This window comes from Mauremys reevesii, linkage group 1 (genome assembly GCF_016161935.1).
Source record: "Mauremys reevesii isolate NIE-2019 linkage group 1, ASM1616193v1, whole genome shotgun sequence".
Lineage (NCBI taxonomy): Eukaryota > Metazoa > Chordata > Testudines > Geoemydidae > Mauremys > Mauremys reevesii.
In genome coordinates, this window is record NC_052623.1 from 289,408,787 (window position 1) to 289,432,043 (window position 23,257).

The 23,257-nt window shown below is 39.7% G+C and overlaps 1 protein-coding gene across 12 annotated transcripts in view; it reads right to left on the reverse strand.

Annotated features, from left to right (window-relative positions):
- SYT1 (synaptotagmin 1) overlaps nt 1–23,257 on the reverse strand; it is a 510,654-nt gene that overhangs the window by 117,278 nt on the left and 370,119 nt on the right. For all 12 annotated transcript variants that reach the window (XM_039507883.1, XM_039507873.1, XM_039507853.1 and 9 more), the window contains one exon: nt 14,453–14,637. In XM_039507883.1, the coding sequence (XP_039363817.1) occupies nt 14,453–14,637 (185 nt within the window). The remainder of the gene's footprint in view (nt 1–14,452; nt 14,638–23,257) is intronic.

Below are 23,257 nucleotides of genomic sequence, written 5' to 3' on the forward strand. Positions count from 1 at the left end.
GGAATTTGCTTTCAAATCAAAGGCTGGTACTTTAATAGAATCTGGGTCAAAAGAAGTTGGCACAGAAGTTTCTCGTGTGATGCATCTACTCTGTTCCAAAGAGGAAGAAGCACTGGATTGTGTCAAAGTAGTTGAAGCACCACCTAGGGATTTTTATTTTATGTTGAGGTTCTTTGGATAGGGAATATTTAAAGGAAATGTACTGTGACCCTCAGGTTTTTTTGGTCTTTTTTTTTTTTCAACTGATCATAGTGTTTTAGCTTTTAGGTCCAATATTTCATGATATAGCATGCCTGTAAGCTATTTTGGGTTGTTTTTAGTACTATTAAGAAGTTTATAATTATAATTTCTCTTCCTCTTCAAGTCTGTACAATTGATTTCATGGTACTCAGGTAGCACTGGTTTACAGGGAGAGGGATGTGAAAAGTTTATCTAATCATTTTTTAAAGGACATTCAATATTTTAAAATTTGTTTTTCTGTAAAACATCCAGCATAAAAAGAATACATCATGGAGTGGTTTTATTTGCACTAATTTGGGATGACTTCATAATTCACTCAAGAGATTTCACCATTTCTGAGTAATATATACAAAAACAATAAAATCATGATACCATATCATCATATGTATGTGTGTTTTATGTATTTGAGTATATACGTATACGTAAACATGCAGAGCAGTGCAAAAAAACTCCTGTGTTAGTGCAACATAAAGGTGAAAGGTTGCACACGCATGTCACAAATAGTCAGGAAATGCAAAAGTTAAGATTCCAGCTACAACATAACTCAGCCACACTAAATATCTTGTATGTTTTACAGTACTCTGATGATTATAAGGATTGTTGACAAATGTATTATTTGATCCATATTTGAATGACCATTGTAACTAGTTCTAGCCAATGGTCCAGACATCAATTAACATATGACACTCTGATTTCCCTTTCTGTGCCAAGTTTTAGTTAACTCTTTTTAAAGCTCTTCTACTGTTTAAGTGCCTTCTAGAAAACATTAGAACAATTCAAGTCAGAAGTGAGTGACAGTCACAATGTGTTTGTTCTTTCCTCATTTTTATAGCACAATTAAGGGTGGATTTGTACACTTCTATTTTCTTGTGCATCACTATGAACCAAGATCCCTCCTCTTCCTCATTTTCGGTAGTCTCATCTCTTCTTGACTCCCTCAGTGCTAGAAAAACTTGGGAGGAGTCAGAATTCTGTAGGGTTCAATTAAGAGTGTTTCTTGAATTTTCATCCTACAGGCTCTTTTCATGTGCAGACATGAGCCATCTTGCAGGGACAGCTGTTCTTCTGCTGGTTCTCCTGTCCTTCCCTTCCTCCCTCACAACATAGCCCCCATCAGGGCCAAGCTCCCATTGATTGGGTTAACCTGTAACTTCTCAGCATCAGCCACAAAGGGGACCCTGAAGGACTAAAACAGCTCCAGGCTCTATTTACTCACTCCCAGAATTTCACATGGAAACTCTGAAGGTCTGCAAGGGACTGAGCATAGTGGGTCCTCTGATCCTCCTCAACTTCCTCAATCTCTATCAACACAGAGCTGAGCCATGTGAATCACAAAATGGGAAAATACTACAGCAGGGGTTGTCCTCCTCCACCTACTACATAGAAAGGGAGAGGAATCATGTATGAGGGATCTCCATGCAAAGATCCATGAAGAAGTCTCCAGCCCATTATGCTTCTGGTCTCAGTTATCTTACAGCACTGCATTTGCTAGCTCCTCACTAATTTCACTGTGACTTAGCTAGGACTCCAAATAGGCTAAACTCTTTCAGTGTCATTTGCAGAGGAATATCTTCATCAATAGTGTCCTCAGGATTGTTTCCACCCACTAAGTGGACCATGAATTCATGCTTCAAGAAACAGTTAACAAAAGCAACTGTGAAAGCACCCCAGTAGTAAAAACAAAACAAAATCATGTAAAGTATTGTCTGTAAGTCTACCTGCCAAGCAATGTTCACTGCAGTCTGAATTCCACCCAAGGCTATCCCATCAGCCAATCTTTTTGTTCACAGGGTAAAAAATAGGGTTTTTTTAATATCTGCATGCTGCCCTGGCCTCAGGATTGTGCAAAGCTTGTTGAATGAGCAGGCAGGAAAACAATATTCATATTATAAAGAGAAAATTTTGTGCTATGTCCAACAATGCAGTTTGTCGCAAGGCCAATTTCCCTCCTTCTCCCAAATTTAATGGCCAAGCTCCATATCTCTCTTTTATTTCAAGCCAAACTCAAGTGCAATCATTCAGGCTTGTTTTTTCTAACCTCCACAGGTGGATCGAATATCTAAAGAAAACAATGAGGAACTGCTGAAATCCCCACAATATGAGCACATATCTTATCAGTTCCACACACATTCAAGAACAGCATAGCTGTGACCCTCCTGATCTTTTATCCCATAGGGACAGGAGGACCTTTAAAAGTTACTGGCTGATTTCCCATCATCCATCAAAACAACAGCCTGGTCTCCTCACTATTGTAACTACATCCGCTTATCAGAGTCTCTCAGAAGGAGAGGCAAGTCTCATTCTTCCAGCATCTGCTTTCTCTCCATGAATTCATTAAAAACCCATTTTGTTTCTCAGGTTCCAGTGGCTAAGCCAGGCTTTGGTTACTGTGAAATCTACTTTATCCATTACTGCTGCAAGACTGTTGTCTTGCATCAGCAGTTGGCCATACCGATGCATGTAATGAGCTGTGTCCAACATGGAGCGTTTTGACATCACTTTCTCCCTTGTTATACAGGTTTTAAATGGACAGCCAGTTACTCAAAATGTTTTGGTTTTGAGGAGTGTTGTGAGATTAGACAAGGCTTTTGAAGTGTTTCATTAGATATCAGAGGCTCGTTTGGGTATTGTTTGTGGCCATATTGCTGTCTTTGGTGCAATCTGAACATGGACTGGAAGCTGGAAGACACTGTACTAAGTGTGGGAGATATGGCACTGTTAGCTCCCCACAAGCAATCCCTTTATCCGCAGCCAGTATCAGTTTGCTGAAATTGAACATGATAATCTAAATTAATCATTATAACCACAATAGGTCACTATATCCAATTTGGACTGTATGCATTTTACAGTGCAAACATAAGCATAGCCAGCCTTATGATATGTGAAGCCTCAGGCTGCTACAAAGGTTAAAATCAGGCAATGAGTTGTCTTCCCCTTTGGCACAATTGCTTGAGATAGTGACTGGACTATACTCTGAGCTGTAAAGTGGAATGACCAGAGAGAGCATTTGCTATGCTTGTGTTTAAAGCTGATCTCGATAAAATTTTTCCAATTTCCTGATTTTTGAGATTTTAACTGTGTTGTCTTAATAATGCATCAATGAAGGCCTTGGCATTTATATTCCTAGGTGTGGTGCTTATTTTTAAAGAGAAAATGCCTTTGCTTAACCATGTTAGCATTTAAGTAGTCCCAATTATGCTATGAAATTCATACCTCAATGAATTGAATTGTTGCTGCTATTGTGCAATTTCAGGTGTTTACTTTGATCTCTAAAGCCCTATGTAGTATTGGCTCTGGCTCTCCAAGACATCACCAGTCCATAGCAGCAGCTGAGATTCTTTAGCATTTGGGAACAGGAAGCAGTGTGTTCTCAGGCCACATATGCAGTACAATTTTGCAACAAGTTCCCACCAGTGCTACAACTGGTTCAGCTGCCCGAGTGGGGATTTTTTTCTTAATATTGTCTAGAATACATAGGGCCAGAATGAACGGCCCTTTAATCTGGAATTCACTGCCAGCCTTGGTCTGTCAGAGCTTGACTTGAGACAAGTCCCTACAGCTGAAGCATTTCTTAATTCCTCTCCCCCCCCGCCCACACCTGTACTTTTGTACTATCTGTTCTCCTAAGGCAGATAGAACGTGATCCAAAGCCCATTTAAGTCAAGGGCAATCTTTCCACTGACTTCCAGAGACTTCGGATCAGGCCCATAGGGAGGATTTTACTACGTATGTTTCAATTAGATGTATATGATCTGACTCATACAGACTGCCTCAGCAGCAGACACTGGACTGATCAGGCTGGGCAGAGAGAACTGTAATAATATCCAAAAGGGAATGGGGTTTCAATAAACTCCGCTAAAGTCTTAGGCAATACCACCTGTTATAAGAGTTGTTTACAATGAATAATATGTATATCTGTGTGCATAAATAGAATGATAAATAAAGATCACCATCCAGTTGCATATAATATATATTTCTTCACACAATGCACAGTCAACCTGTGGAACTCTTTGCCAGAGGATGTTGTGAAGGCCAAGACCATAATAGGGTTCAAAAAGAACTAGATAAATTCATGGAGGATAGGTCCATCAATGGCTATTAGCCAGGATGGGCAGGGATGGCGTCTCTAGCCTCTGTTTGCCAGAAGCTGGGAATGAGCATCAGGGAATGGATCACTTGATGATTACTTGTTCTGTTCATTCCCTCTGGGGTACCTGGCATTGGCCACTGTTGGAAGACAGGATACTGGTCTAGATGTATACTGGGCTAGATGGACCTTTGGTCTGACTCCAGTATGGCCATTCTTATGTTCTTAATAATAATCACATCTGTTGTATTGTTCATAATTTTGTAGGTTCAATAACATTATTATGGACTGCAAATGTCTTGCTGGGGGCAGCTCTCCCTAAACATGCTCAGAAGTCTTATCTCAACAGCTATTTTTTTTTAAATTCCCCTTGTCCAAACATTGCAATTGGCAAATGTCAAACTTCAACCTTTTTTTGTGTGGCTTTGGTTAAAAAAAGTGTGCACAGAAATGTTTAGAACAGGAAAAGTATACCCGTTTCATTGTCCCAGAACTCAAACATGGTCCAGAAAAAAATCACTTTTGGGCAGTGACTAAACATGGAAAATTTCAGCCTAAAAAGGGAACATTTTAGAGAGTTACAAGTCAGATACATTTACTTGAGTTTTCTCTCTATGAATTTGCTATAACACTTAGCACTGTAATATCGCAGTGCTTTTCCTGTGCCATTTAGGCACAGCCCATACAACTAAGAGGTGACGGGGGGCTGCACCTTTCAGGACCACTAGGAAGCATTCTGCTTCAAGGAACAGCTAGCTAAACCTGTGTGTTCAGGAAGAACCTGGGGACTTCTACTACTCCCCTCTCTGCCTGGCCAGCCCTACTGTCTAGTTTGTGGTGAGGGGGAAGAATAGAGATTTGCCTGACTTTCTCCCTGACCCTTTGGGTTACAGAGCACCCCAAGGGAGTAACAAGGCAGTAGACCCTTTGTATCAAAGAGTGAAGAGGCTGCAATTCTGCCTATCCTTTGCGAGGACTATGCAATGGGAAAGGCTCCTCACACTCTCCCCAACCACTATGATGTACTCATTAAGGGCTGAGTAGAATCTGGTCTTTAATAAGGAGCTCAGAGGTTGGTCTACTGGGCAGGTAAAAACAAGGTATTACAATGGAAACTAGTATGCAACTGCTTTACTACAGAAAGTAACAGATCTAAGATAGAGTATAAATTATAACTTAACATAAAATTAAAATCATTCTAACTGTAAAAGAACGTCCTATAAAATTAATAACTTTATATTTTTACTAGTAAAAATATAAAAGACTTTGAATAAGGGCATTCTAGAAGTTTGCATTAGTTTGAATTAGTGTGGACCAGTAAATTAGAGAGGTCATGTGCTCGTCAGAAGACATATAGAGAGGGAAACAGCATACAGCACAGAATGGGAAATGGCTTACCCCATAGCAGGGACGCAGATCATTACCAGATAAAGAAACTGGACTCAGAGGAGTCCAGTTCAGAAAAAGGATTACAGAAGAGAAGGCTAGTGTCAGCTGGAGAACCTTTGTTTCAGAAACCCACTTGCTTGACAGTTGACTTTTTTTGCTGGGCACTATTGGCCCTTGGGTGAAATCTTGGCTCTACTGAAGTCAGTGAGAGTTTTGTGACTCCTCATTGGGACTGGGATTTTGATGCTTGCTTTTTTTGTGGGTTAACGTACATTTATTTGCTCTTTTCCCTTGCTATCTGAAGGTATCTAATATTAAAAAGCTCACTCCTTTGGCATATTTTGTTTCCATGTGGACAAAGAGTTTTATAGCCCATAAGAATATGGAGTTAGTTTAACTAATCAGTTACACATTGAAGGGTGGTGAAGTGACGTCACCATTGTATAATTTAAAGATTTTAATGAAGCAAATATCTTACTATTTTATAATTTAAAGAGTTTAATGGAGTAAATATCTCCTAGCTGTTAAACATTAATGAAACATGGTAACATTTTTTGACATGCTTCCAATTCCATGCACAGGGCCAGTTAGATAGTCAAAACAGCAGGGTCTCAATGCATGAATGAGATGATGGTGGTCAGAGGGGGGGGATTTATTAGAGGTTTATTAGGAACTGGGGAACACTTGGGAAAGGAGGAGCCTATACAGGAAGGATGGACTCCACCTAAACCAATATGGAACCGGACTGCTAGCATATAAAATTAAAAAGGTCATAGAGGAATTCTTAAACTAAGGGCTGGGGGAAAGCCAACAATTGCAGTGGAGCACATGGTTCAGACAGAGACAGCCCATAGGAGAGGGGATACTTTATATTCTAGTAAAGAGGAGAGGACAGAAGTATATAAAATACAGCTAAGAACCAAAGAGAACCAGTCAAATGAAAGAGAGTTCCGTTCAATTACATCTCATGAAGACAGACAGGTAAATATTGACACATTTTATAAGTGCTTGTATATAAACGCAAGAAGGCTAAATACTAAGTTGTGTGGACTTGAATGCCTGATATTAAAGAAGGACACTGATATAACACGTATCACAGAAACTTGGTGGAAAGATTATAATTAATGGGACACGGTAATACCATGGTATAAAATATATAGGAATGACAGAGTAGGTGTGACTGTGGGGGTCAGCATATTATATGTGAAAGAAAACAGAGTCAAATATAGGAAAAATCTTAAGTGATTCAAACAGTACCATAGAATCTTTATGGATAGTAATTCCATGTTTGAATAATAAGAATATAGCAGTAGGAGTATATTACCAACCACCTGACCAGAATGGTGACAGCAATTGTGAAATGCTTAGGGAGATTAGAGAGGCTACAAAGACAGAAATTTTAATAATAATGGGGGATTTCAACTATCTTAATATTGACTGGGCACATGTCACCTCAGGATGGGATAGAGAGAGAAAATTTCTAGATACTATTAAGCAGCTCCAAGGAGTAGTAATTGTCGTGGAACCCAAAAGGAGAAAGGCAATTCCTGATTTAGTCCTAAATGGAGCAGACCATCTGTTCCAAGAGGTAATATAGCTGAACATCTCGGTAATAGAGATCATTACGTAATTACATTTAACATCCCTGTAAAGGGGAAAATGCCAAAGAAATCCACCACAGCAGCATTTAACTTCAAAAAGGGAAACTACACAAAACTGAGGAAGCTAGTTAAACAGAAATTAAAAGGAACAGTCAGAAGAGTGAAATGCCTGAAAGCTGCAAGGCAACTATTTAAAAACTCCATAACAAAGGCTCAAACTACATGTACACCCCAAATAATAAATAATAATAAAATAATAATAATAATAATAAAACAGTAAGAAGACCAAAAAGATGCCACCATGGCTAAACAGCAGAGTAAAAGAAGTGGTTAGAGGCAAAAGGCAGCCTTTAAAATTTGGAAGTCAAATCCTACTGAGGAAAACAGAAAGGAACAAACTCTGGCAAGTAAACTTATAACTAGGCAGGCCAAGAAAGAATTTGAAGGGTGACTAGCAAAAGACACAAAAACTAAACAACAGTTATTTTTTAAGCACATCAGAAGCCTGCCAAGCAATCAATTGGGCCAATGGACAATCAAGCTGCTAAAGGAGCTCTTGAGGAAGACAAGGCTATTGCAGAGAATCTGTTAAATGAATTATTTGCATCAGTCTTTACTGCAGAGGATGTGAGGAAGATTCCTACACCTGAGCTATTCATTTTAGGTGACAAAGCTGAGAAACTGTCCCAGATTGAGGTGTCAGTAGAAGAGGTTTTGGATCAAATTAATAAACTAAACAGTAGTAAATCTCCAGGATTAGATGGTATTCACCCAACAGTTCTAAAGGAACTCAAATATAAAATTGCAGCATTACTAATTGTGGTATGTAACATATTGCTTAAATCAGCCTCTGTATCAGATGACTGGACAGTAGTTAAATAATGCCATTTTTTATAAAAGGTTCCAGAGGCGATCCTGGTGATTACAGGCTAAATTCAGTACCAGGAAAATTGGCTGAAATTATAGCAAAGAACAGAATTATCAGACATATAGATGAACAAGATGTGTTGGGAAAGAGTCAATACAGCTTTTGTAAAGGGACATCATCTCTCACCACTCTATCAGAATTCTTTGAGCATGTCAACAAGCATGTGGACAAGGGTGATGCAGCTGATATAGTATTCTTGGACTTTCAGAAAGCCTTTGACAATGTCCCACACTACAGATTCTTAAGTACAGTAAGCAGTCATAAGATAAGAGGGAAGGTCCTCTCATGAATTAGTTACTGGTTAAAAGATAGGAAATAAAGGGTAGGAATAAATGATCAGTTTTCACAATGGAAAGAGGTAAATAGTGGGGTCTCCTCAAGGATCTGTACTGGGACTTGTGCTGTTCAACCTATTCATAAATGATCTGGAAAAGGGGTTAAACAGTGACATGGCAAAGTTAGCAGATGATACTAAATTACTCAAGATAATTAAGTCCAAAGCTGACTGCAAAGAATTACAAAGGGATCTCACAAAAGTAATGCACATTGGAAAACATAATCCTAACTATACATACAAAATGGTGGGTTCTAAATTAGCTGTTCCCATTCAAGAAGAGATCTTGGAGTCATTGTGGATAGTTCTCTGAAAATATCTGCTCAATGTGCAGCAACAGTCAAAAAAGCCAACAGAATGTAGGAACCATTCAGAAAGGGATAGCTAAGATAGAAAATATCATAATGCCACTATATAAATTTGTGATACGCCTTGAATACTGCATGCAGTTCTGGTTGCCCCATCTCTAAAAAATATATAATAAAATTGGAAAAGGTATAGAAAAGGGAAAGAAAAATGATCAAGGGTATGGAACAGCTTCCATACAAACAGCAATTAAAAAGATGGGGATTGTTCAGCTTTGAAAAGAGATGACTACGGGGAGAGACAACAGAGGTCAATACAGTTATGAATGGTGTGGAGAAAGTGAATAGGGAAGTGTTATTTACCTCTTCACATAGCAAAAGAACTAATAGTCACCTAATGAAATTAATCGTCAGCTGGTTTAAAACATACATAAGGAAGTACTTCATACAATGCACAGTCAACCTGTGGAATCCATTGCCAATGGATGTTGTGAAGGCTAAAAATAAAACTGGGTTAAAAATTTATATAAGTTCATTTAGGATAGGTCCATCATTCCCTCTGAAGCATCTCGCACTGTCCACTGTCGAAATACAGGATACTAGATTGATGAACCATTGGTCTGACACAGTATGGCCATTCTTATGTTCTTAAGTGATTTACCCCCGGTCACACAGTGAGTCAATGGCAGGACTGGGGATGGAATCCATACAGCTTGATTTCCAATCTCCTGCTTTAGTTAATACACAAACTCCTCCCAAGATAAAAATCTCTCACAAATAGCAGTGTTTCAGCCTGATGCAATTAGAAATGGCTGAGATATTAAACCTCCTTCTCTACAAATGCTTTGTGACCCAATAAAAGGTGCAGACCATCACGGCAATTATTCTCCAAGAAACAGGGCTGAATTTTGATAATTTTTCAGTGCCACTGTTCATCACAGAAGTGATTAAGTCTATTCCTTTCCCAAAGGCTGAGCTTAAGCAAGAAATTTGCTGTACCAATGCATTAAATTCAGACCCATTAAATCAGCAGCTATTACAGTGTCTCTAGAGCTGGATGTTTTTCTACAGATGAAAAAAAAAAACCGCAGGAGAAAATTACAGGAGATTGGTAGAGACTGATAAACTGTAGCACAGAAAATTGTGAGGGATATCTTTAAAAAGTGTTCGACTCCATCTGCACCCAGGTACACCAGTGCAATTCTGGAATTACCCCACTAAAATCAATCTGGTGTGGAGTAGACTTTGGCTGACACCTTGAAGTGTACTCACTGTATTAAGACTACAAAATAACGAGAATAAAGTAACAGCATGAGATACTGAATATTTTAGCACCAGTAGAAAGAGACCATTGTTTTGGTGTTTTTGAATATTTTTCTGTTTTGGTCTAGATTTGATACAGTGAAAATGCATATTAAAAAGAAATAAAAGCAGTACATTTCTTTTTTGTGCATATCAATTTTAAACTTGAGCTTTCTAGTACATTTTGACTTAATATATTTTGAGTATGGAGAAAATGACAACCTTTTATCCCACAAAAAAAAATCAATTTAGTTCAGCCTTTTGATGTGTCAAAGCTATGTATAAATCTTAGCTGAGGAGCCACAGCTGTCAGGAGACTAAATATATCAGAGCTTTAGATTAGGCGTGTCCAATAGCAAAATAAACCTACCGCAAGTGACAATCCAGAACAGTCATGAGACACAACATAGATAAGGATGACATAGAAGGAAGAAATAAAAATTAAAATATCCACGCACAAACATTAGTAAAAACCATGGAGAAATGACCTTTTTCACAGATAATATATTCTTTATTCACCTCTACACAAGAAAGGTCTGATCCTGCAACCTTTACTCATGCGATTGGTCCTGCTGGAGCAGATAGCTCTACTTGCATGACTAAGAATTACTCTCATGAGTAAGAGTTTCAAGATCAGGATCCTAATCTGTCCTTTAACTATTCTCCCTCTTCATAGCACCAACATTTATTCAAAATATCATATTAAAATTATGTTAAAGAAAAAAACATTGAAATATGACAAATTTATCTGAATATTGGATATTACACAATTCAGTGTCTAACAGTTACCAGTGATAAGTTCTGACTCTGCATTCAGATCTACTTAGGGTGACCAGATGTCCCATTTTTAAAGGGATAGTCCCGTTTTTTGGGACTTTTTCTTATATAGGCGCCTATTACTCCCCACCCCCTGTCCCATTTTTTCACAGTTGCTATCTGGTCACCCTAGATCTACTATTATGGACCCCTGTGACCAAGCAGAGCCTCATTGACGTCAGAGGTGCTCTAGGTGGGCACAGGGGCTGCTACTAGCAGGATCAGGGCCTAGAGTCAGTGGAATGTTATTGGTTTTAATGAATATTTATTGGAAGAAGAAAAAAAGAAGTTACTTTGAGGGCCCAATCCTTTAGCTCTATCAAGTGGAATATTTCACAGTGAAGTTAATGGGACTTCTGCATGCACTCTGGGCTAGAACTTGCAAGCTGCCTATTGCCTACCATGAGGTATTGAGCACTCAACTTCCACTGAAATCAAAGGGAACTGAAGGCACTGTGTTGAATCCAGGAGGTGATCAGAACTTTGCAGGTTAGGGCCTAATGACTACAGGATTAAGCCTTTGTGCTTTGGCAACATTTCAGATTTCTGGCACCATACCTGGCCAATGCAATAATTCTTTCCAGGTGGATTCAAGTAGACCTTTTTCATATATATTTGTCTGTTTGCTTTAAAATGTATCTCCTTGATATCTTGGAGGCACTCTCTTGCCATTTTATTTGTAACAGAGGCACTAAAATGATTACGTTCTGAAATATCTTACATTCAATTTAGCAATACACTGTCCTCATGAGGAAATGCTAAAATCTGTGGTGTTGATTCAGGAATAAATCATTAACTGATTTTCCTTATACTGAAAAACAAATACTGCAAATATGGTCAAGGTTTTCCAGATTAGGAATTAAAGATAATATGAGCTTAGGACTTCTGAAAATAAGGCCACTGATTTAGATGCTGAAATATGGACATAAGAGCTTAACTTTAGCAACCCATTTCTGAAAACGTTGGCAAGCAGATCCTCAAATGGTGGAATTTCCATCATCTGAGGATCCAATCCTAGATGTTCAGTGGTGCATAAATTTATCAACAGACCACTGGTTAAATTCTAAATATATGGACACATTTATTTTAAAATAAATAAGATATTAAGTTCTATATGACTTGAAACTATAGCTTTTTGTATGCTTTTTGCAAAGTTTTGATTATCTCCATGACAATGAATTAGTAACTGGAATTTGACCTTTGTTTTCCTCCAAAAAGGGACTATGTGTCAAACTCATCATTAACTATTAAGCACAATTTTATATTTCAATGCTAGAGTCATTGGTCATTTATCCAGGTCATAACAAGTATAATAAACAACACTTAATAATATAGTATAAGTACGAGAACAGTCTTATATGATACAGAACAAATCTCACACAGATATCTACTAACGACTTGTCCTACAAAGAAATGTTAGGTTTGTTATCGTTAGTCTCATTTGATAGCACACAACAAACAACACACTGAATTTTATCCCAAAAATGCTCAAACAGTATTTTCAAATTATTTTCATTTCTATGATCAAAAGTTTGCTAAAGTTGGCCAGGACTAACTCAGCATTTAATGGACTGCTTCTTCAGACAATATCTCAGAGGGAAATATCTCACAATTACTTAATATTGATAAACTAGAACAATTTCTATAGCTCAAGCACAGGGAGTCCAAAAATGCCTCCTCAAAGTGCCTGAATCAAGAGAGTATAAGAACTTTCTTTTTCACATTTATCATATTAAGTAAAACAAAATCCTCATAAGACTTTTGCAAGGGAGGATCCAAGTTTTCTGCTCAGTAATATTCTGAGCTTCACCACTGTGGAATTTAACATATTTTGTGGCACTTCTGATGACAGGAAGCTATACACAGTGGTCACCATTAAAATGTTGATCCATATAGTCTTAAAGTAATGAGTTTTCCCCACAATATTACCTATTCAGTATAGGGAATGCCTGTAATATCTTGATAAAGCTAATTGCTTTCAAATGGTGTGTAAATGAAGAGTCCATTTTCAGTTATGTGCAAACTGTGCCTCTAAATTTAGTCAATGGGTCTGCAAATGTAAGGAGTAAGGAAATATTAAAGAGCTCTCTGGCTGGATGCTGCATGCTGCTAAGGGCCTGATCCTGCTGCCGCCAAAGGCAACTGTGGAACTTCAACTGACGTCAGTGGTGCAGGATTAGATCCCAAGTGCACAAAGAGTGCCTTTGGATTCTAATCTTCCCCATGCAAAAATCTTAATTATTTGCAGAAGTGAAGCTGAAGCACCTACTCCAGCTGAAAAGGTTTTGTGCTGCGGTTCCTTAATTCTTCTGAATATACATTATTTGAAAAATGTACTCCTGTGTGTCCTTAGCTGCTGAAATACCTCCAGATGATCTACACAACAGTGTGGTTTTATCCCCACCCATCAACCCTAGCACTAATTAGATAACTAGTGAAGATGGTTTCGTTTATATTTTACCACCTCTGTATTTACCATACATCTGAACTCTTTACCACCCCATCCCACAAGAGAGCCAGCACTGTGGAATTTTCCTCTGATCAAAAGTGTAGACGGTCTTCTTTCAGATCAATGCTAATCTATTCTGTGGCTCCAAGGGAACATTGGATTAGATGCAGGGTCCTGCAACCTTCCAGTTAGTGCCCAAGTATAGCACCTCTCTCACACACACAACAGGTCAGAAGCAAGGGTTTCTCTGCTGTTCTCAAATTAATGTTGTGCAAATAGCAGCATGATGATCTGTCCCCAAGCCATTCATTGGCTCTCAGCTAAAACTGTATTCTGTCACCTTTAATCTCCTTCTCCCTCCCACATATATAACTCTGCCTTCATCCCCCTTTCCAATTTTCTTTTATTCTTTCCTTTTCTTGTCCCTTTCCCCTGTTCCTTTGCGTCTCTTCCACCATTCTTTTGCTGTACTTTGCCTTTGATCTCTCTCTAGGTAAGCTTCTGTTTTTGTGCAGCAAAAGATTTAGTAGCCCAGGTGCACTCTTGCATGTCATTTAGTCTCACAAGAACTTGATTAGTACCGGTCATCCAAACATGGGTTCTCTCTACCTCACTATTGCACCTGGTCCTAGTCAAAGTCCTATATAGACATGGCTGTAAGACTCTCCCACAGCTATATTTTTGAGACCACTATTTTCTCAAACCCCCCCTCTTTTATATGGACCAGTGGCAGTATTCCTCCTCTCATTTGGAGAGAAGTTAACTGGCTGCTTTGAAAGCATTGACTAGTGCTGCCACCAGTAGCATTTGCCTGTAGGGTTAGCATCCTCCAATGGGCACCAGGGGGTTACTAACTGGAACTCCAATACAAAGCACAGACAGCTGGTCTCCACTGCACAGCACCACTATCCAACCATTGAGCAATACCATAAATAGATAATTGCTAGAAGACTTAACACTTTAAACATAAATAGTGTCCAAGAACAGGATGGCTACTTTACCTGGTCTTTCATGGTCTTCCCTAAATCTTTAACATCTTTCATGTTAATAGCATTCTTCCCTCCCTTTTCCTTTCCCTTCTTCTTGTTCTTCTTTTTGAACAAGCATTTCTTACAGAGACAAAAGCAGCAGGTAAGGATTAATAGGACTGCAACTATGGCTATGGCTATTAAGGCCCAAGGTGGCACTGGAAGAGAAAAAGAAACACACACAAAGTGGCACACTGTTAGTAAATTTAAATGTCAAAACCAACAGATTTCATTTGTAGCCAAACCTTTTATCAACCTTTTGAGCATATATCTAAAAATGTTCTGTTGAATTTGTATATTTCCCTCAATTGAACATTTACACAGAGAACATTAATATAACAAAGCAAGCATTATCTAGCAACCTACTTGGAAATAAACAACAAAGAATGTAACTTGCAGTTATTTAGATTAATCAGCAGGAATAATTTGATTTGTCTAATGTACTCACAAGGTACGCATCTAGCAAAAATTTAAAAACCACCTTTAAAATGTTAATCATGTTTAGAGGAAATTGTTTACTTCTCTCTGTAAAATCACTCTTGTAACCCACCTGGCATTATGGCCTGGTAAACCAACCTAGCTTGAAGTCATGTGGCGCTGACTGGGGACTTGCCTCCAACAGAGCTTAGGTAAAGAAGTGCCTCTGATCTACACAGGCAGTTTTAATGAGCAGCATTTTTCCACTCTTTTATTTGACAGACTAGTGGGCTACTCATTATAGATGCAGGTCAAGGTTATCAGTAAACAATGACCAAGGTCAGAGGACTGCTCAGTCCAGCATCTATGCTGATAACCATCAAGCCCTTCTGATATTGGCAATGTTTCAGTGTACATCTATGTTTCATTGAAGCCTTAAAGAAAAACATGTTTCGTTTATTCATTCAGTCCAGGCTTCTGGACACTGCTGTAATACAAAGAATACATAATAATAATAATAATAATGATGAATTGGTCTTGAAAAAATTAAGATGAGAATTATCTTCACATAAGTAAACTTTAATATGAGCTCTTCTGATTCCCATACTTTTCATTGACATACATGACAAAATACATAATGTGATAAACAATGGGGTTTTAAAGAGGAGAATAATTTTTGTGTCTTGAAATGTATTCTGCCTATCAGATCTGCAAGGTATTCTCTCAACTCAATACATACAAATCTCTAAAATTACACAGGTCACAACAAAAGTGGTATCCGAATTTGACAAATTTACATCAGTGACTCACAAAAGGGAAGTGGACAGTGAAAATACAGAAAACTTAATTGCTTAAAGCAGCCAAGTAGAGTAGAAAGCATGATTACTGGAAGTTGCACTAGAGATATAAAAAGACTGTAGGAGACATGTTTGGAATAGTTAAATAATAAATTCCATAACACTTTATGTGTCTCCAAATGTTCATTTAATGTAGTTGCCATAAAAGAGATGTTGTACCATGTAGAATAAATGTGAACTGATTATCAAAGAAATGAATGTTAACAGATAAAGTGAGCAGATTAGCAGCTGTTTAAGAAATATATTTTATGGAGGTAGCAGTAGCAATTCCACAGTTAGGGCTGCATTGAGATCTGCACTTATTGCAAGACTAAAATCTCCATTTTATGCTTTAACAATTGAATTTTGTTTTCAAATTTGGCACAATACTTTAGAGGGCAATTGACTTTTCTCTGTCATTTATTTTTTTGTAAAGTATTTACTAACTTTTCCAGAAGAAACCATTTTAAATGCTGCCTTTGGGAAATTTTACCTTATTTTCTTCATGTTTCTTTGGGTTCCTCTGTTATTAACCCCCGCCGCCCCCAACCCACAGTCCTCGTCAATTCCAAACATCACATGTAAACACAGTCTACAACTACAACAGAGGTGTAGGCCACTTTTAACATCTGAAATTAAGCATAAAGTGCTAGTCTCCTTACTTGAGTTATGCCAAGATTAACCAAAGGAACTGCTCAGATCCACCAGCTATTTCTGTTTTCCAGTGCTGCCAACCCACTTCACCAGCTGTGCTTTGCACATGCTCCCAGTGATGTGGGGAGGCAGATGGCAACAGGAGGTATGAAGATGGACTTCAGAAGTAAGAGGGTGTGTGTGTGTGTGTGTGTGTGTGTGTGTGTGTGTGTGTGAGTGAGTGAGAGAGAGAGCGCACGCACCATGGGAGGAAAGGGAGGATAAGGAGAGGCAAATGGAATATACCCAGGGTGGGGGACACAAGGGATTGAGACTTGAGAGGAGCAGGATGGGGGTTAGCCTGGATGTGCATGTTGCCTGTGAAGAAAGACGATATGAGAGGGGGGTGTCTGGGGCAGTCAGATGCCTATATGCTGAATGCAGGGGGTCCTCTGGCACTGCTGCCTTGGTTCCCCAGAATAATGAGGCAGCAGCACCATGGGGAGTTCTTCAAGCACTGCTGCCTTGACACACAGACCCTCAGCTCCTTTGTTAAACTGTTTATTTTAATCCATTTGTAATTAATTGCAGACAATAACTCTTGTGTTATAATTAAATCACGAACAAATGACTGCGATGCTCAAAGTGATTCAGAATTTTTAATTGATCTCTTCAAAGAAGACACTCCCCAGTTTTTTGTTAAAGCAAATACAGGTATAAAGGAAGAAATCTTTTAAAGCAGTTCAAGCTCTGGAGACTTTCAAAAAGGCTTCAACAGCCAAATCTTCAGGAAAAGAAAGGAAAAAAACCCAAACCAGACAGACTGTAAAGAATATTTTCTTCAATATGAGTGTACAATCTCTGTCAAGAAGATGGCTCATCACAATACTGCTACTGGCAGAGAGCACTCAGCCTTGTGTTACTGGCACTGAATGTACAAATGAGGTTTAAAACAAGTAAAATTTCAACTGTATAGGCTTTGAAACAGAACCAGGTGTTTGTTTTCAGAATGTTTCATAGAAATTTTATTTAAATCCTTCTGAATAGAATTAATTATGCTATATGATAAAGCCAAGTTTTTCAAAGGAGACTAGTGATTTCAAGTGCCCCAATTTCTGATACCTTAAAGGGGCTTGATTTTCAGAAAGAGTGGAGCCTCTGAAAATCAGACCCTTTTAAGATGTCTCAAGTTGGACTTCCCAGAACACAGGTACTCTAAATCACTAGTCACTTTTGCAAATGTATGCCTATAGCCTTTAATTTTCTGACATACTGAATATGAAGAATGAGGGAGATATCTGTATTAATTTTATGAAGCTTATAATCTGTGGATATGGTAGTTACTGTGTGGTGGCTGGCTTTATGGAACCCTAAAGGTTAATTCCAGCTGGATCTCTTGCCAGGTATCCAAGAATCTGGCAAAGCTTCTAATTCAATTAGAATTAGAATTAGAATGTATTAGAATGTAATTCTAATACATTGCTGGAAGGTGATCTCGGACCCCCTCTGAAGAAATGTGTGACCAGGTTCAGGCTGCTCCAAACCCCAGGAGATCTGGGGCAGGGACTCTTAAAAAAAGAATCATTGAACTGTTGAAAAGGATAAAAAGGCAGACTGTGACCTGAGGGAAACACATTGACTGATGGATCAGACCATCAGAAAGGCAGGAGCAGTAGGAGGTACAGCCTGTCTTGCCCAGCCCCAATGGTGGGTGGGCGTGCCTGAAACAAGCAAGAATAACATTTAGTTGCAAGGAAAGGCTAAAGTTTAAGATAGATAACATGAATGTAGGCTTTTCATTGTTGTCTTCCCTATCTGATATGTTCTTGTGGACAAATACCTAATACTTGTTTTGAAGAAGCTGTCCTGAGTCACTGCAATTTCATACCTGTCACATGCTTTTGGAAAGAAGTCTATAACAAGGGCCAAACCCGGACGGACCTGCTGAAGGTAGCATGGTTTGTCCAGAGGGATGCTGCAGCCTGGTGATCCAGTCTGAAGTGCGGTGAATCATGGGATTTGATGCAGAGAAGTTCAGGCATAGGCCTGTCACTTGGAAAGGGTACCCATGGAGAGACAGAGAGGTCGAAGGTACAGCTCCCCCCTGAACAATAACACTGAACCAAAGAGATAAGCATCAGGACTATCATTAGCCAAGATATTTTAGGGACCATTTCTGTTGACCTCACTCATGTTGAGCAGCAATGACTCATGCGAGTAGTCCCTCTGAATCCACCAAGTTCAAAAGGACAATTTAGGTGAGTGAGTTGCAAAATGGGAAGAGGTGCAAAATTGCATCCTTTGTATAAAACCTGTTTTTTTTTTTTGGTTAGCTTTACAAAAAATGCTTGGAGAAGTTCAATGCTGACATTCCAGTGAGACAATCTGAAAATATTAAATGCCAGGGAGGACAATTGATTCTAGAGAAAGAAGCAACGTGAGGGAAGAAGAAAGCTGCACATCAGCATCAAAGTACTAATGTTGGTGTACGCTGCATAGATAGAGTCCCTCCTACTAAACTACTCAAAAATGCCTTAATAAACGTGAATATCTATAACATTACCAAATGATGTAAAAGCCCTGGTCTGGAAAGTTTCAACACTGATTTTGACAGGTTCTAATTCCAGGCATGCACCACCGGCTTTCGACGCTCCCTAGTCAAATGAATCTGTATTTTTATAAGGACATTTGCAATAACTGTGGCATCAGGCTTGTCATAATTCTCAGACATGTATTACCCTCCTGGTGTTGGCTAACTTACAGACAATACAAGGTGACCAGAAATCCAATAAGTTTGATGTTTTGAACTATATCACCCTAACACAGACACATGTATGAATATGCATATAGGAACTGAGCTTGATGACAAGTTTGCTCCAATTATAATGGATTATTCTGGAATAATCAAAAGCAAAGTAGTACTTAATTTAGCACATCAGTTGCTGCTACCTCTGTAGAGCAGAACTTTTATGCCTGGGTTCAGTTTGTGAAATCCTCATATTTTCCAGTTTGCTTTTATAAGTCCTACTGATTTATGCCTGTCTTATATTATATAGCCTAGTAACACACACACACAGGGTAGGATAGGGAAGAAAGAGATAGACAATAGACACAAATTACCATATTTGCCAACATTTACAATTGATCAGAAGGGACAACTTTGTCAAGGCTTTTTGTTTGATTTAAATTAAAATCTTGGAATCTGGCTTTGGAAACCGATTTGAAAATACCAGTGGAAAATTCCTGGGTTTTAGGTGATCATAAAAAATATTTTAACAATTAAATGATTAAAAAAAAAGTAATCCTACTTGGTATGAAAATGGAATTCTGTAGAACAACAGCTTGACACTGGTAAAATATATTCTAAACTAAATACACACCAAATCTCGGGCCCCCAAATTCCCTTACCTATATGCATTGAACAGAGATTGCTCCCTTCAAACCCTGAGTTTCCTGGCCAAATCAGACAGGTTGGTATGTTTATTCAATGTCAGGAGAAAAAATTCTCCTCCCTTGGAGGGAGCTCAGATGTTTGGAAGGATAAAGGCAGGGGAAAAAACAGATGTAGAGACTGGAGTAAGGAAGTATCAGGGAATGAGGAAAACAGACAGCAGAAAAAAAGGAAAAATTGTATAAAGGGACTCAGGGCCGTCCAGAGAATTCCGGGGGCCTGGGGTCTTCGGCGGCGGAGGGCCCTTCCGTTCCGGGACCCGCCGCCGAAGTGTCCCGAAGACCCGCGGCGGGGCCCCCCCGCCACCGAATTACCGCCAAAGCGGGACCCGCCACCGAAGTGCAGCCTGGTCTTCGGCGGTACTTTGGCGGCGGGGGTGTGTGTGTCCCTGCTGCGGGTCTTCGGGGCACTTCGGCTGCGGGTCCCGGAACGGAAGGGCCCCCCACCGCCGAATTACCACCGAAGACCGAGCTGAACTTCGGCGGCGGGTCCCGCTTCGGCGGTAATTCGCTGGCGGGGGGTCCGAAGAACGGGAGCAAAGAAGCTCCTGGGTTCGGCCCTACAAGAGTTTTCCGGGCCCCCCAGAGCGAGTGAAGGACCCTGCTCCAGGGGCCCCAAAAAACTCTCGTGGGGGCCCCTGCTGGGCCCGGGGCCTGGGGCAAATTGCCCCCCCCCCTCTGGGCGGCCCTGAAGGGACTAGTGCTTTGAAATCACCCAAGGACACAACAAGGGAAACCCAGTTAAGTCTGGGAGAAAAGTCAAGCCACAAAAAAGAGAGAATGTAAGTGGGAGAGGGGAAGAAAAAGAAAGGAACAAAGAGAGGAAAAGCAAAAAACAGCATATGTAACATTAACATTCCTAAATTTAGTTTATTTATGTGAGCACAAGGGCTTTAGGTGCTGTACAGTTATTATAAGAAGTGGGGGTGAGGGAGGAAGGCACAAAACCCACCAAAACAAAAACAACCACTACCCACCAAACACTCACACCAGTAAGCATTTCCCCTTCCTCCATCCAATCTTTAACATCAGGGAAAAGCCTGGTGCTCTGAAGTTTAAAAACAAGGAAGAGGGAAAGAAAGAACAGTATTCTTTGGACCAAGAGGGTGAACTGAATTCCAAAATTAAGGCCCCGTATCAAGAAGGCCCTGCCAGTATCCCACTCCTATTTAAGCTAGGGGAATAGTAGCTAATTCCCCATAGCTAATGGCAACTGCCAGGGTATACTACAGGGAAACAGGTGGTCTTAGGGTTGCCAATTTTGGTTGGATGTATTCCTGGAGGTTTCATCACATGACATAATCTTTAATTAAAGATTAATCTTTAATTCCTGGAGACTCTAGGACAATACTGGAGGGTTTGCAACCGTAAGCAGTCTCTAAGGCAGTCAGAAACCAAACCATTTAGGAATGTATTGATCAAAATCAGCATCTCAGCCAGAAATCATGCTCTCTGTGAGACATACTACTCAGTAAGCAGGCAGCTGCAATTTCCAAATGGTTTGAAGGTGTAATCCCATATGAAGCACACGGAAGCATTCCAACTGTGGTGGCAAAAGCATGGACAACTCTGACAACTTTCACATATGAAAAAAGGGTTACAAGCTTCTTGCCATGTACAGATGTTGGAAAGTTGTTTTGAAAACAGCTGCTCTCTGTGCATCCATCCACAAGAAGTTGGGGATTGAAACTCTCCAGATTGCACATCTGAGTAACAAATCCCAGTTTTATTATTAAGAAGTACTGTGTAGCTGCACTGGTACTGTATTTTTTTGTCTTTTCTATAATATGCTCTAGATTTACTTCTGCTATTTACTTTTGATGGTGCCAAAACAGAAAAGAAAGGGCAGCTTCACAGCTGCCCAACAGTACCTTTACAGCTCAGGACATATTAAAAAAATTCCCTATCTCCTAAAGTCCACATCCACAAAACCAGTCTGCCACACAGGTGAAAGGATGAGACTGAGGCTGGCTGAAGAACATATGCTCTGGAAACCCACCCTGGAATGTAAACAGTGGAAGAGGATACCACAGCTGACTGAGGAGGCAATATGCAGGTTACAAAAACACACAAATATAAGTACTGGTGTGGACTAGTTAGAATGCCAGAATGCACTGGGAAGGCATGAAGAGAAAAAACACCTATCATATCAATACAGTTTAAATATTAATACTCACTACTTGCACACATGTTTTTTCCCAGACACAGTTACATATGCCGCGTGGCTCTGTGAGCACCTTTTGCATATGGCATTCACACTTTACTCCCATTTTCACTTCCTTACTTCTATCTTAGATTTCCTATATGGCTCTGCTTAGTGCTTATTATAATGTGTGTTTAAATCCTACCTACCACTAGAGGGAACCAGGACAAAGCATCTTAATGAAATAGAATGATGCTGACATTTCTCCACTCTGTCTATTGTTTGAGCATTCAAAGTGGTGTTGCAGAAGGCAGTCTACATGAATAACTTCTGGAAATTACTGAAGCTGTAACTGAGCTAAGAGATGTGTGTTATGACAGCAAAACTTCCCTCCATGCAAAATAGTGTGACATAAAAGTGTGCTGATCAGATGAGTTTCACTTGTTGAATATGCTGCTGCCTAAACTGTTTGTTAGCTGTTATCATGCAAAATCACTGACACTTTGTATTGCTGAATATTCCAAACTTGGCAAATGAACTGACCTGCAGTCTAGCAGGCACAGAGGAGCTGCAGCCTGCTATCTGGCAGCATTAGACAGGATTATACACCTAGCCAAGACACTTGGAATGCTGGCTGAGCAGACCTGCTTACCTTGCCCTTCAAATGCCTGAGGCCAAATCTGCATAAAGTAGATGCTAATTTACATAAATATGCTTTACAAACTATTGGAAATGCAATTTGTTTAATTACTACATCTTCAGGGCAGGTGGTAGGCTTCTCTTCCCTAGATAAACATCAGGCCAACACCCCATCTTCCTCTATGGCTGAGTCTTTTTTTCTTTCTTTCTCCTCGTCACCAGTTTCTCTCTCCCCCATTTCTTTACCCCCCTCCCCACAAGATCTCTCTGCCTACTCCCCTCTCACCTGCTCCTTTTGACCCATCCTTTTTGAGAGACTCTGCAGAGTCAAGAAAGTAGGGCAGAGGGGTTTCCAAATCTCTCCCTTCCCAACAGGCCCCTAGCACAATCACTGCATGTATAGCAACTGGGCCAGGGAAGGAGGTGAGCCTCTGAGCCTGATGCTTCCTGCCTGTCTAGCAGTTAGGGGGAATGCACCGTAGCTGTGGCCACAAAGCCTTTAGAATAAAACGTAACAAAATGAAAAGCTCTGGATGACTTCCAGAAATGCCAAAGGCAGCATGGGCATGCTGCACAACTGGAGAAGAGTGCAGAAAGATGGAGCCTCCAGCCAAAAGCTGGACAGGAGGCAGCTCTGCTGCAGGCTTTCAGGAAAGGTGC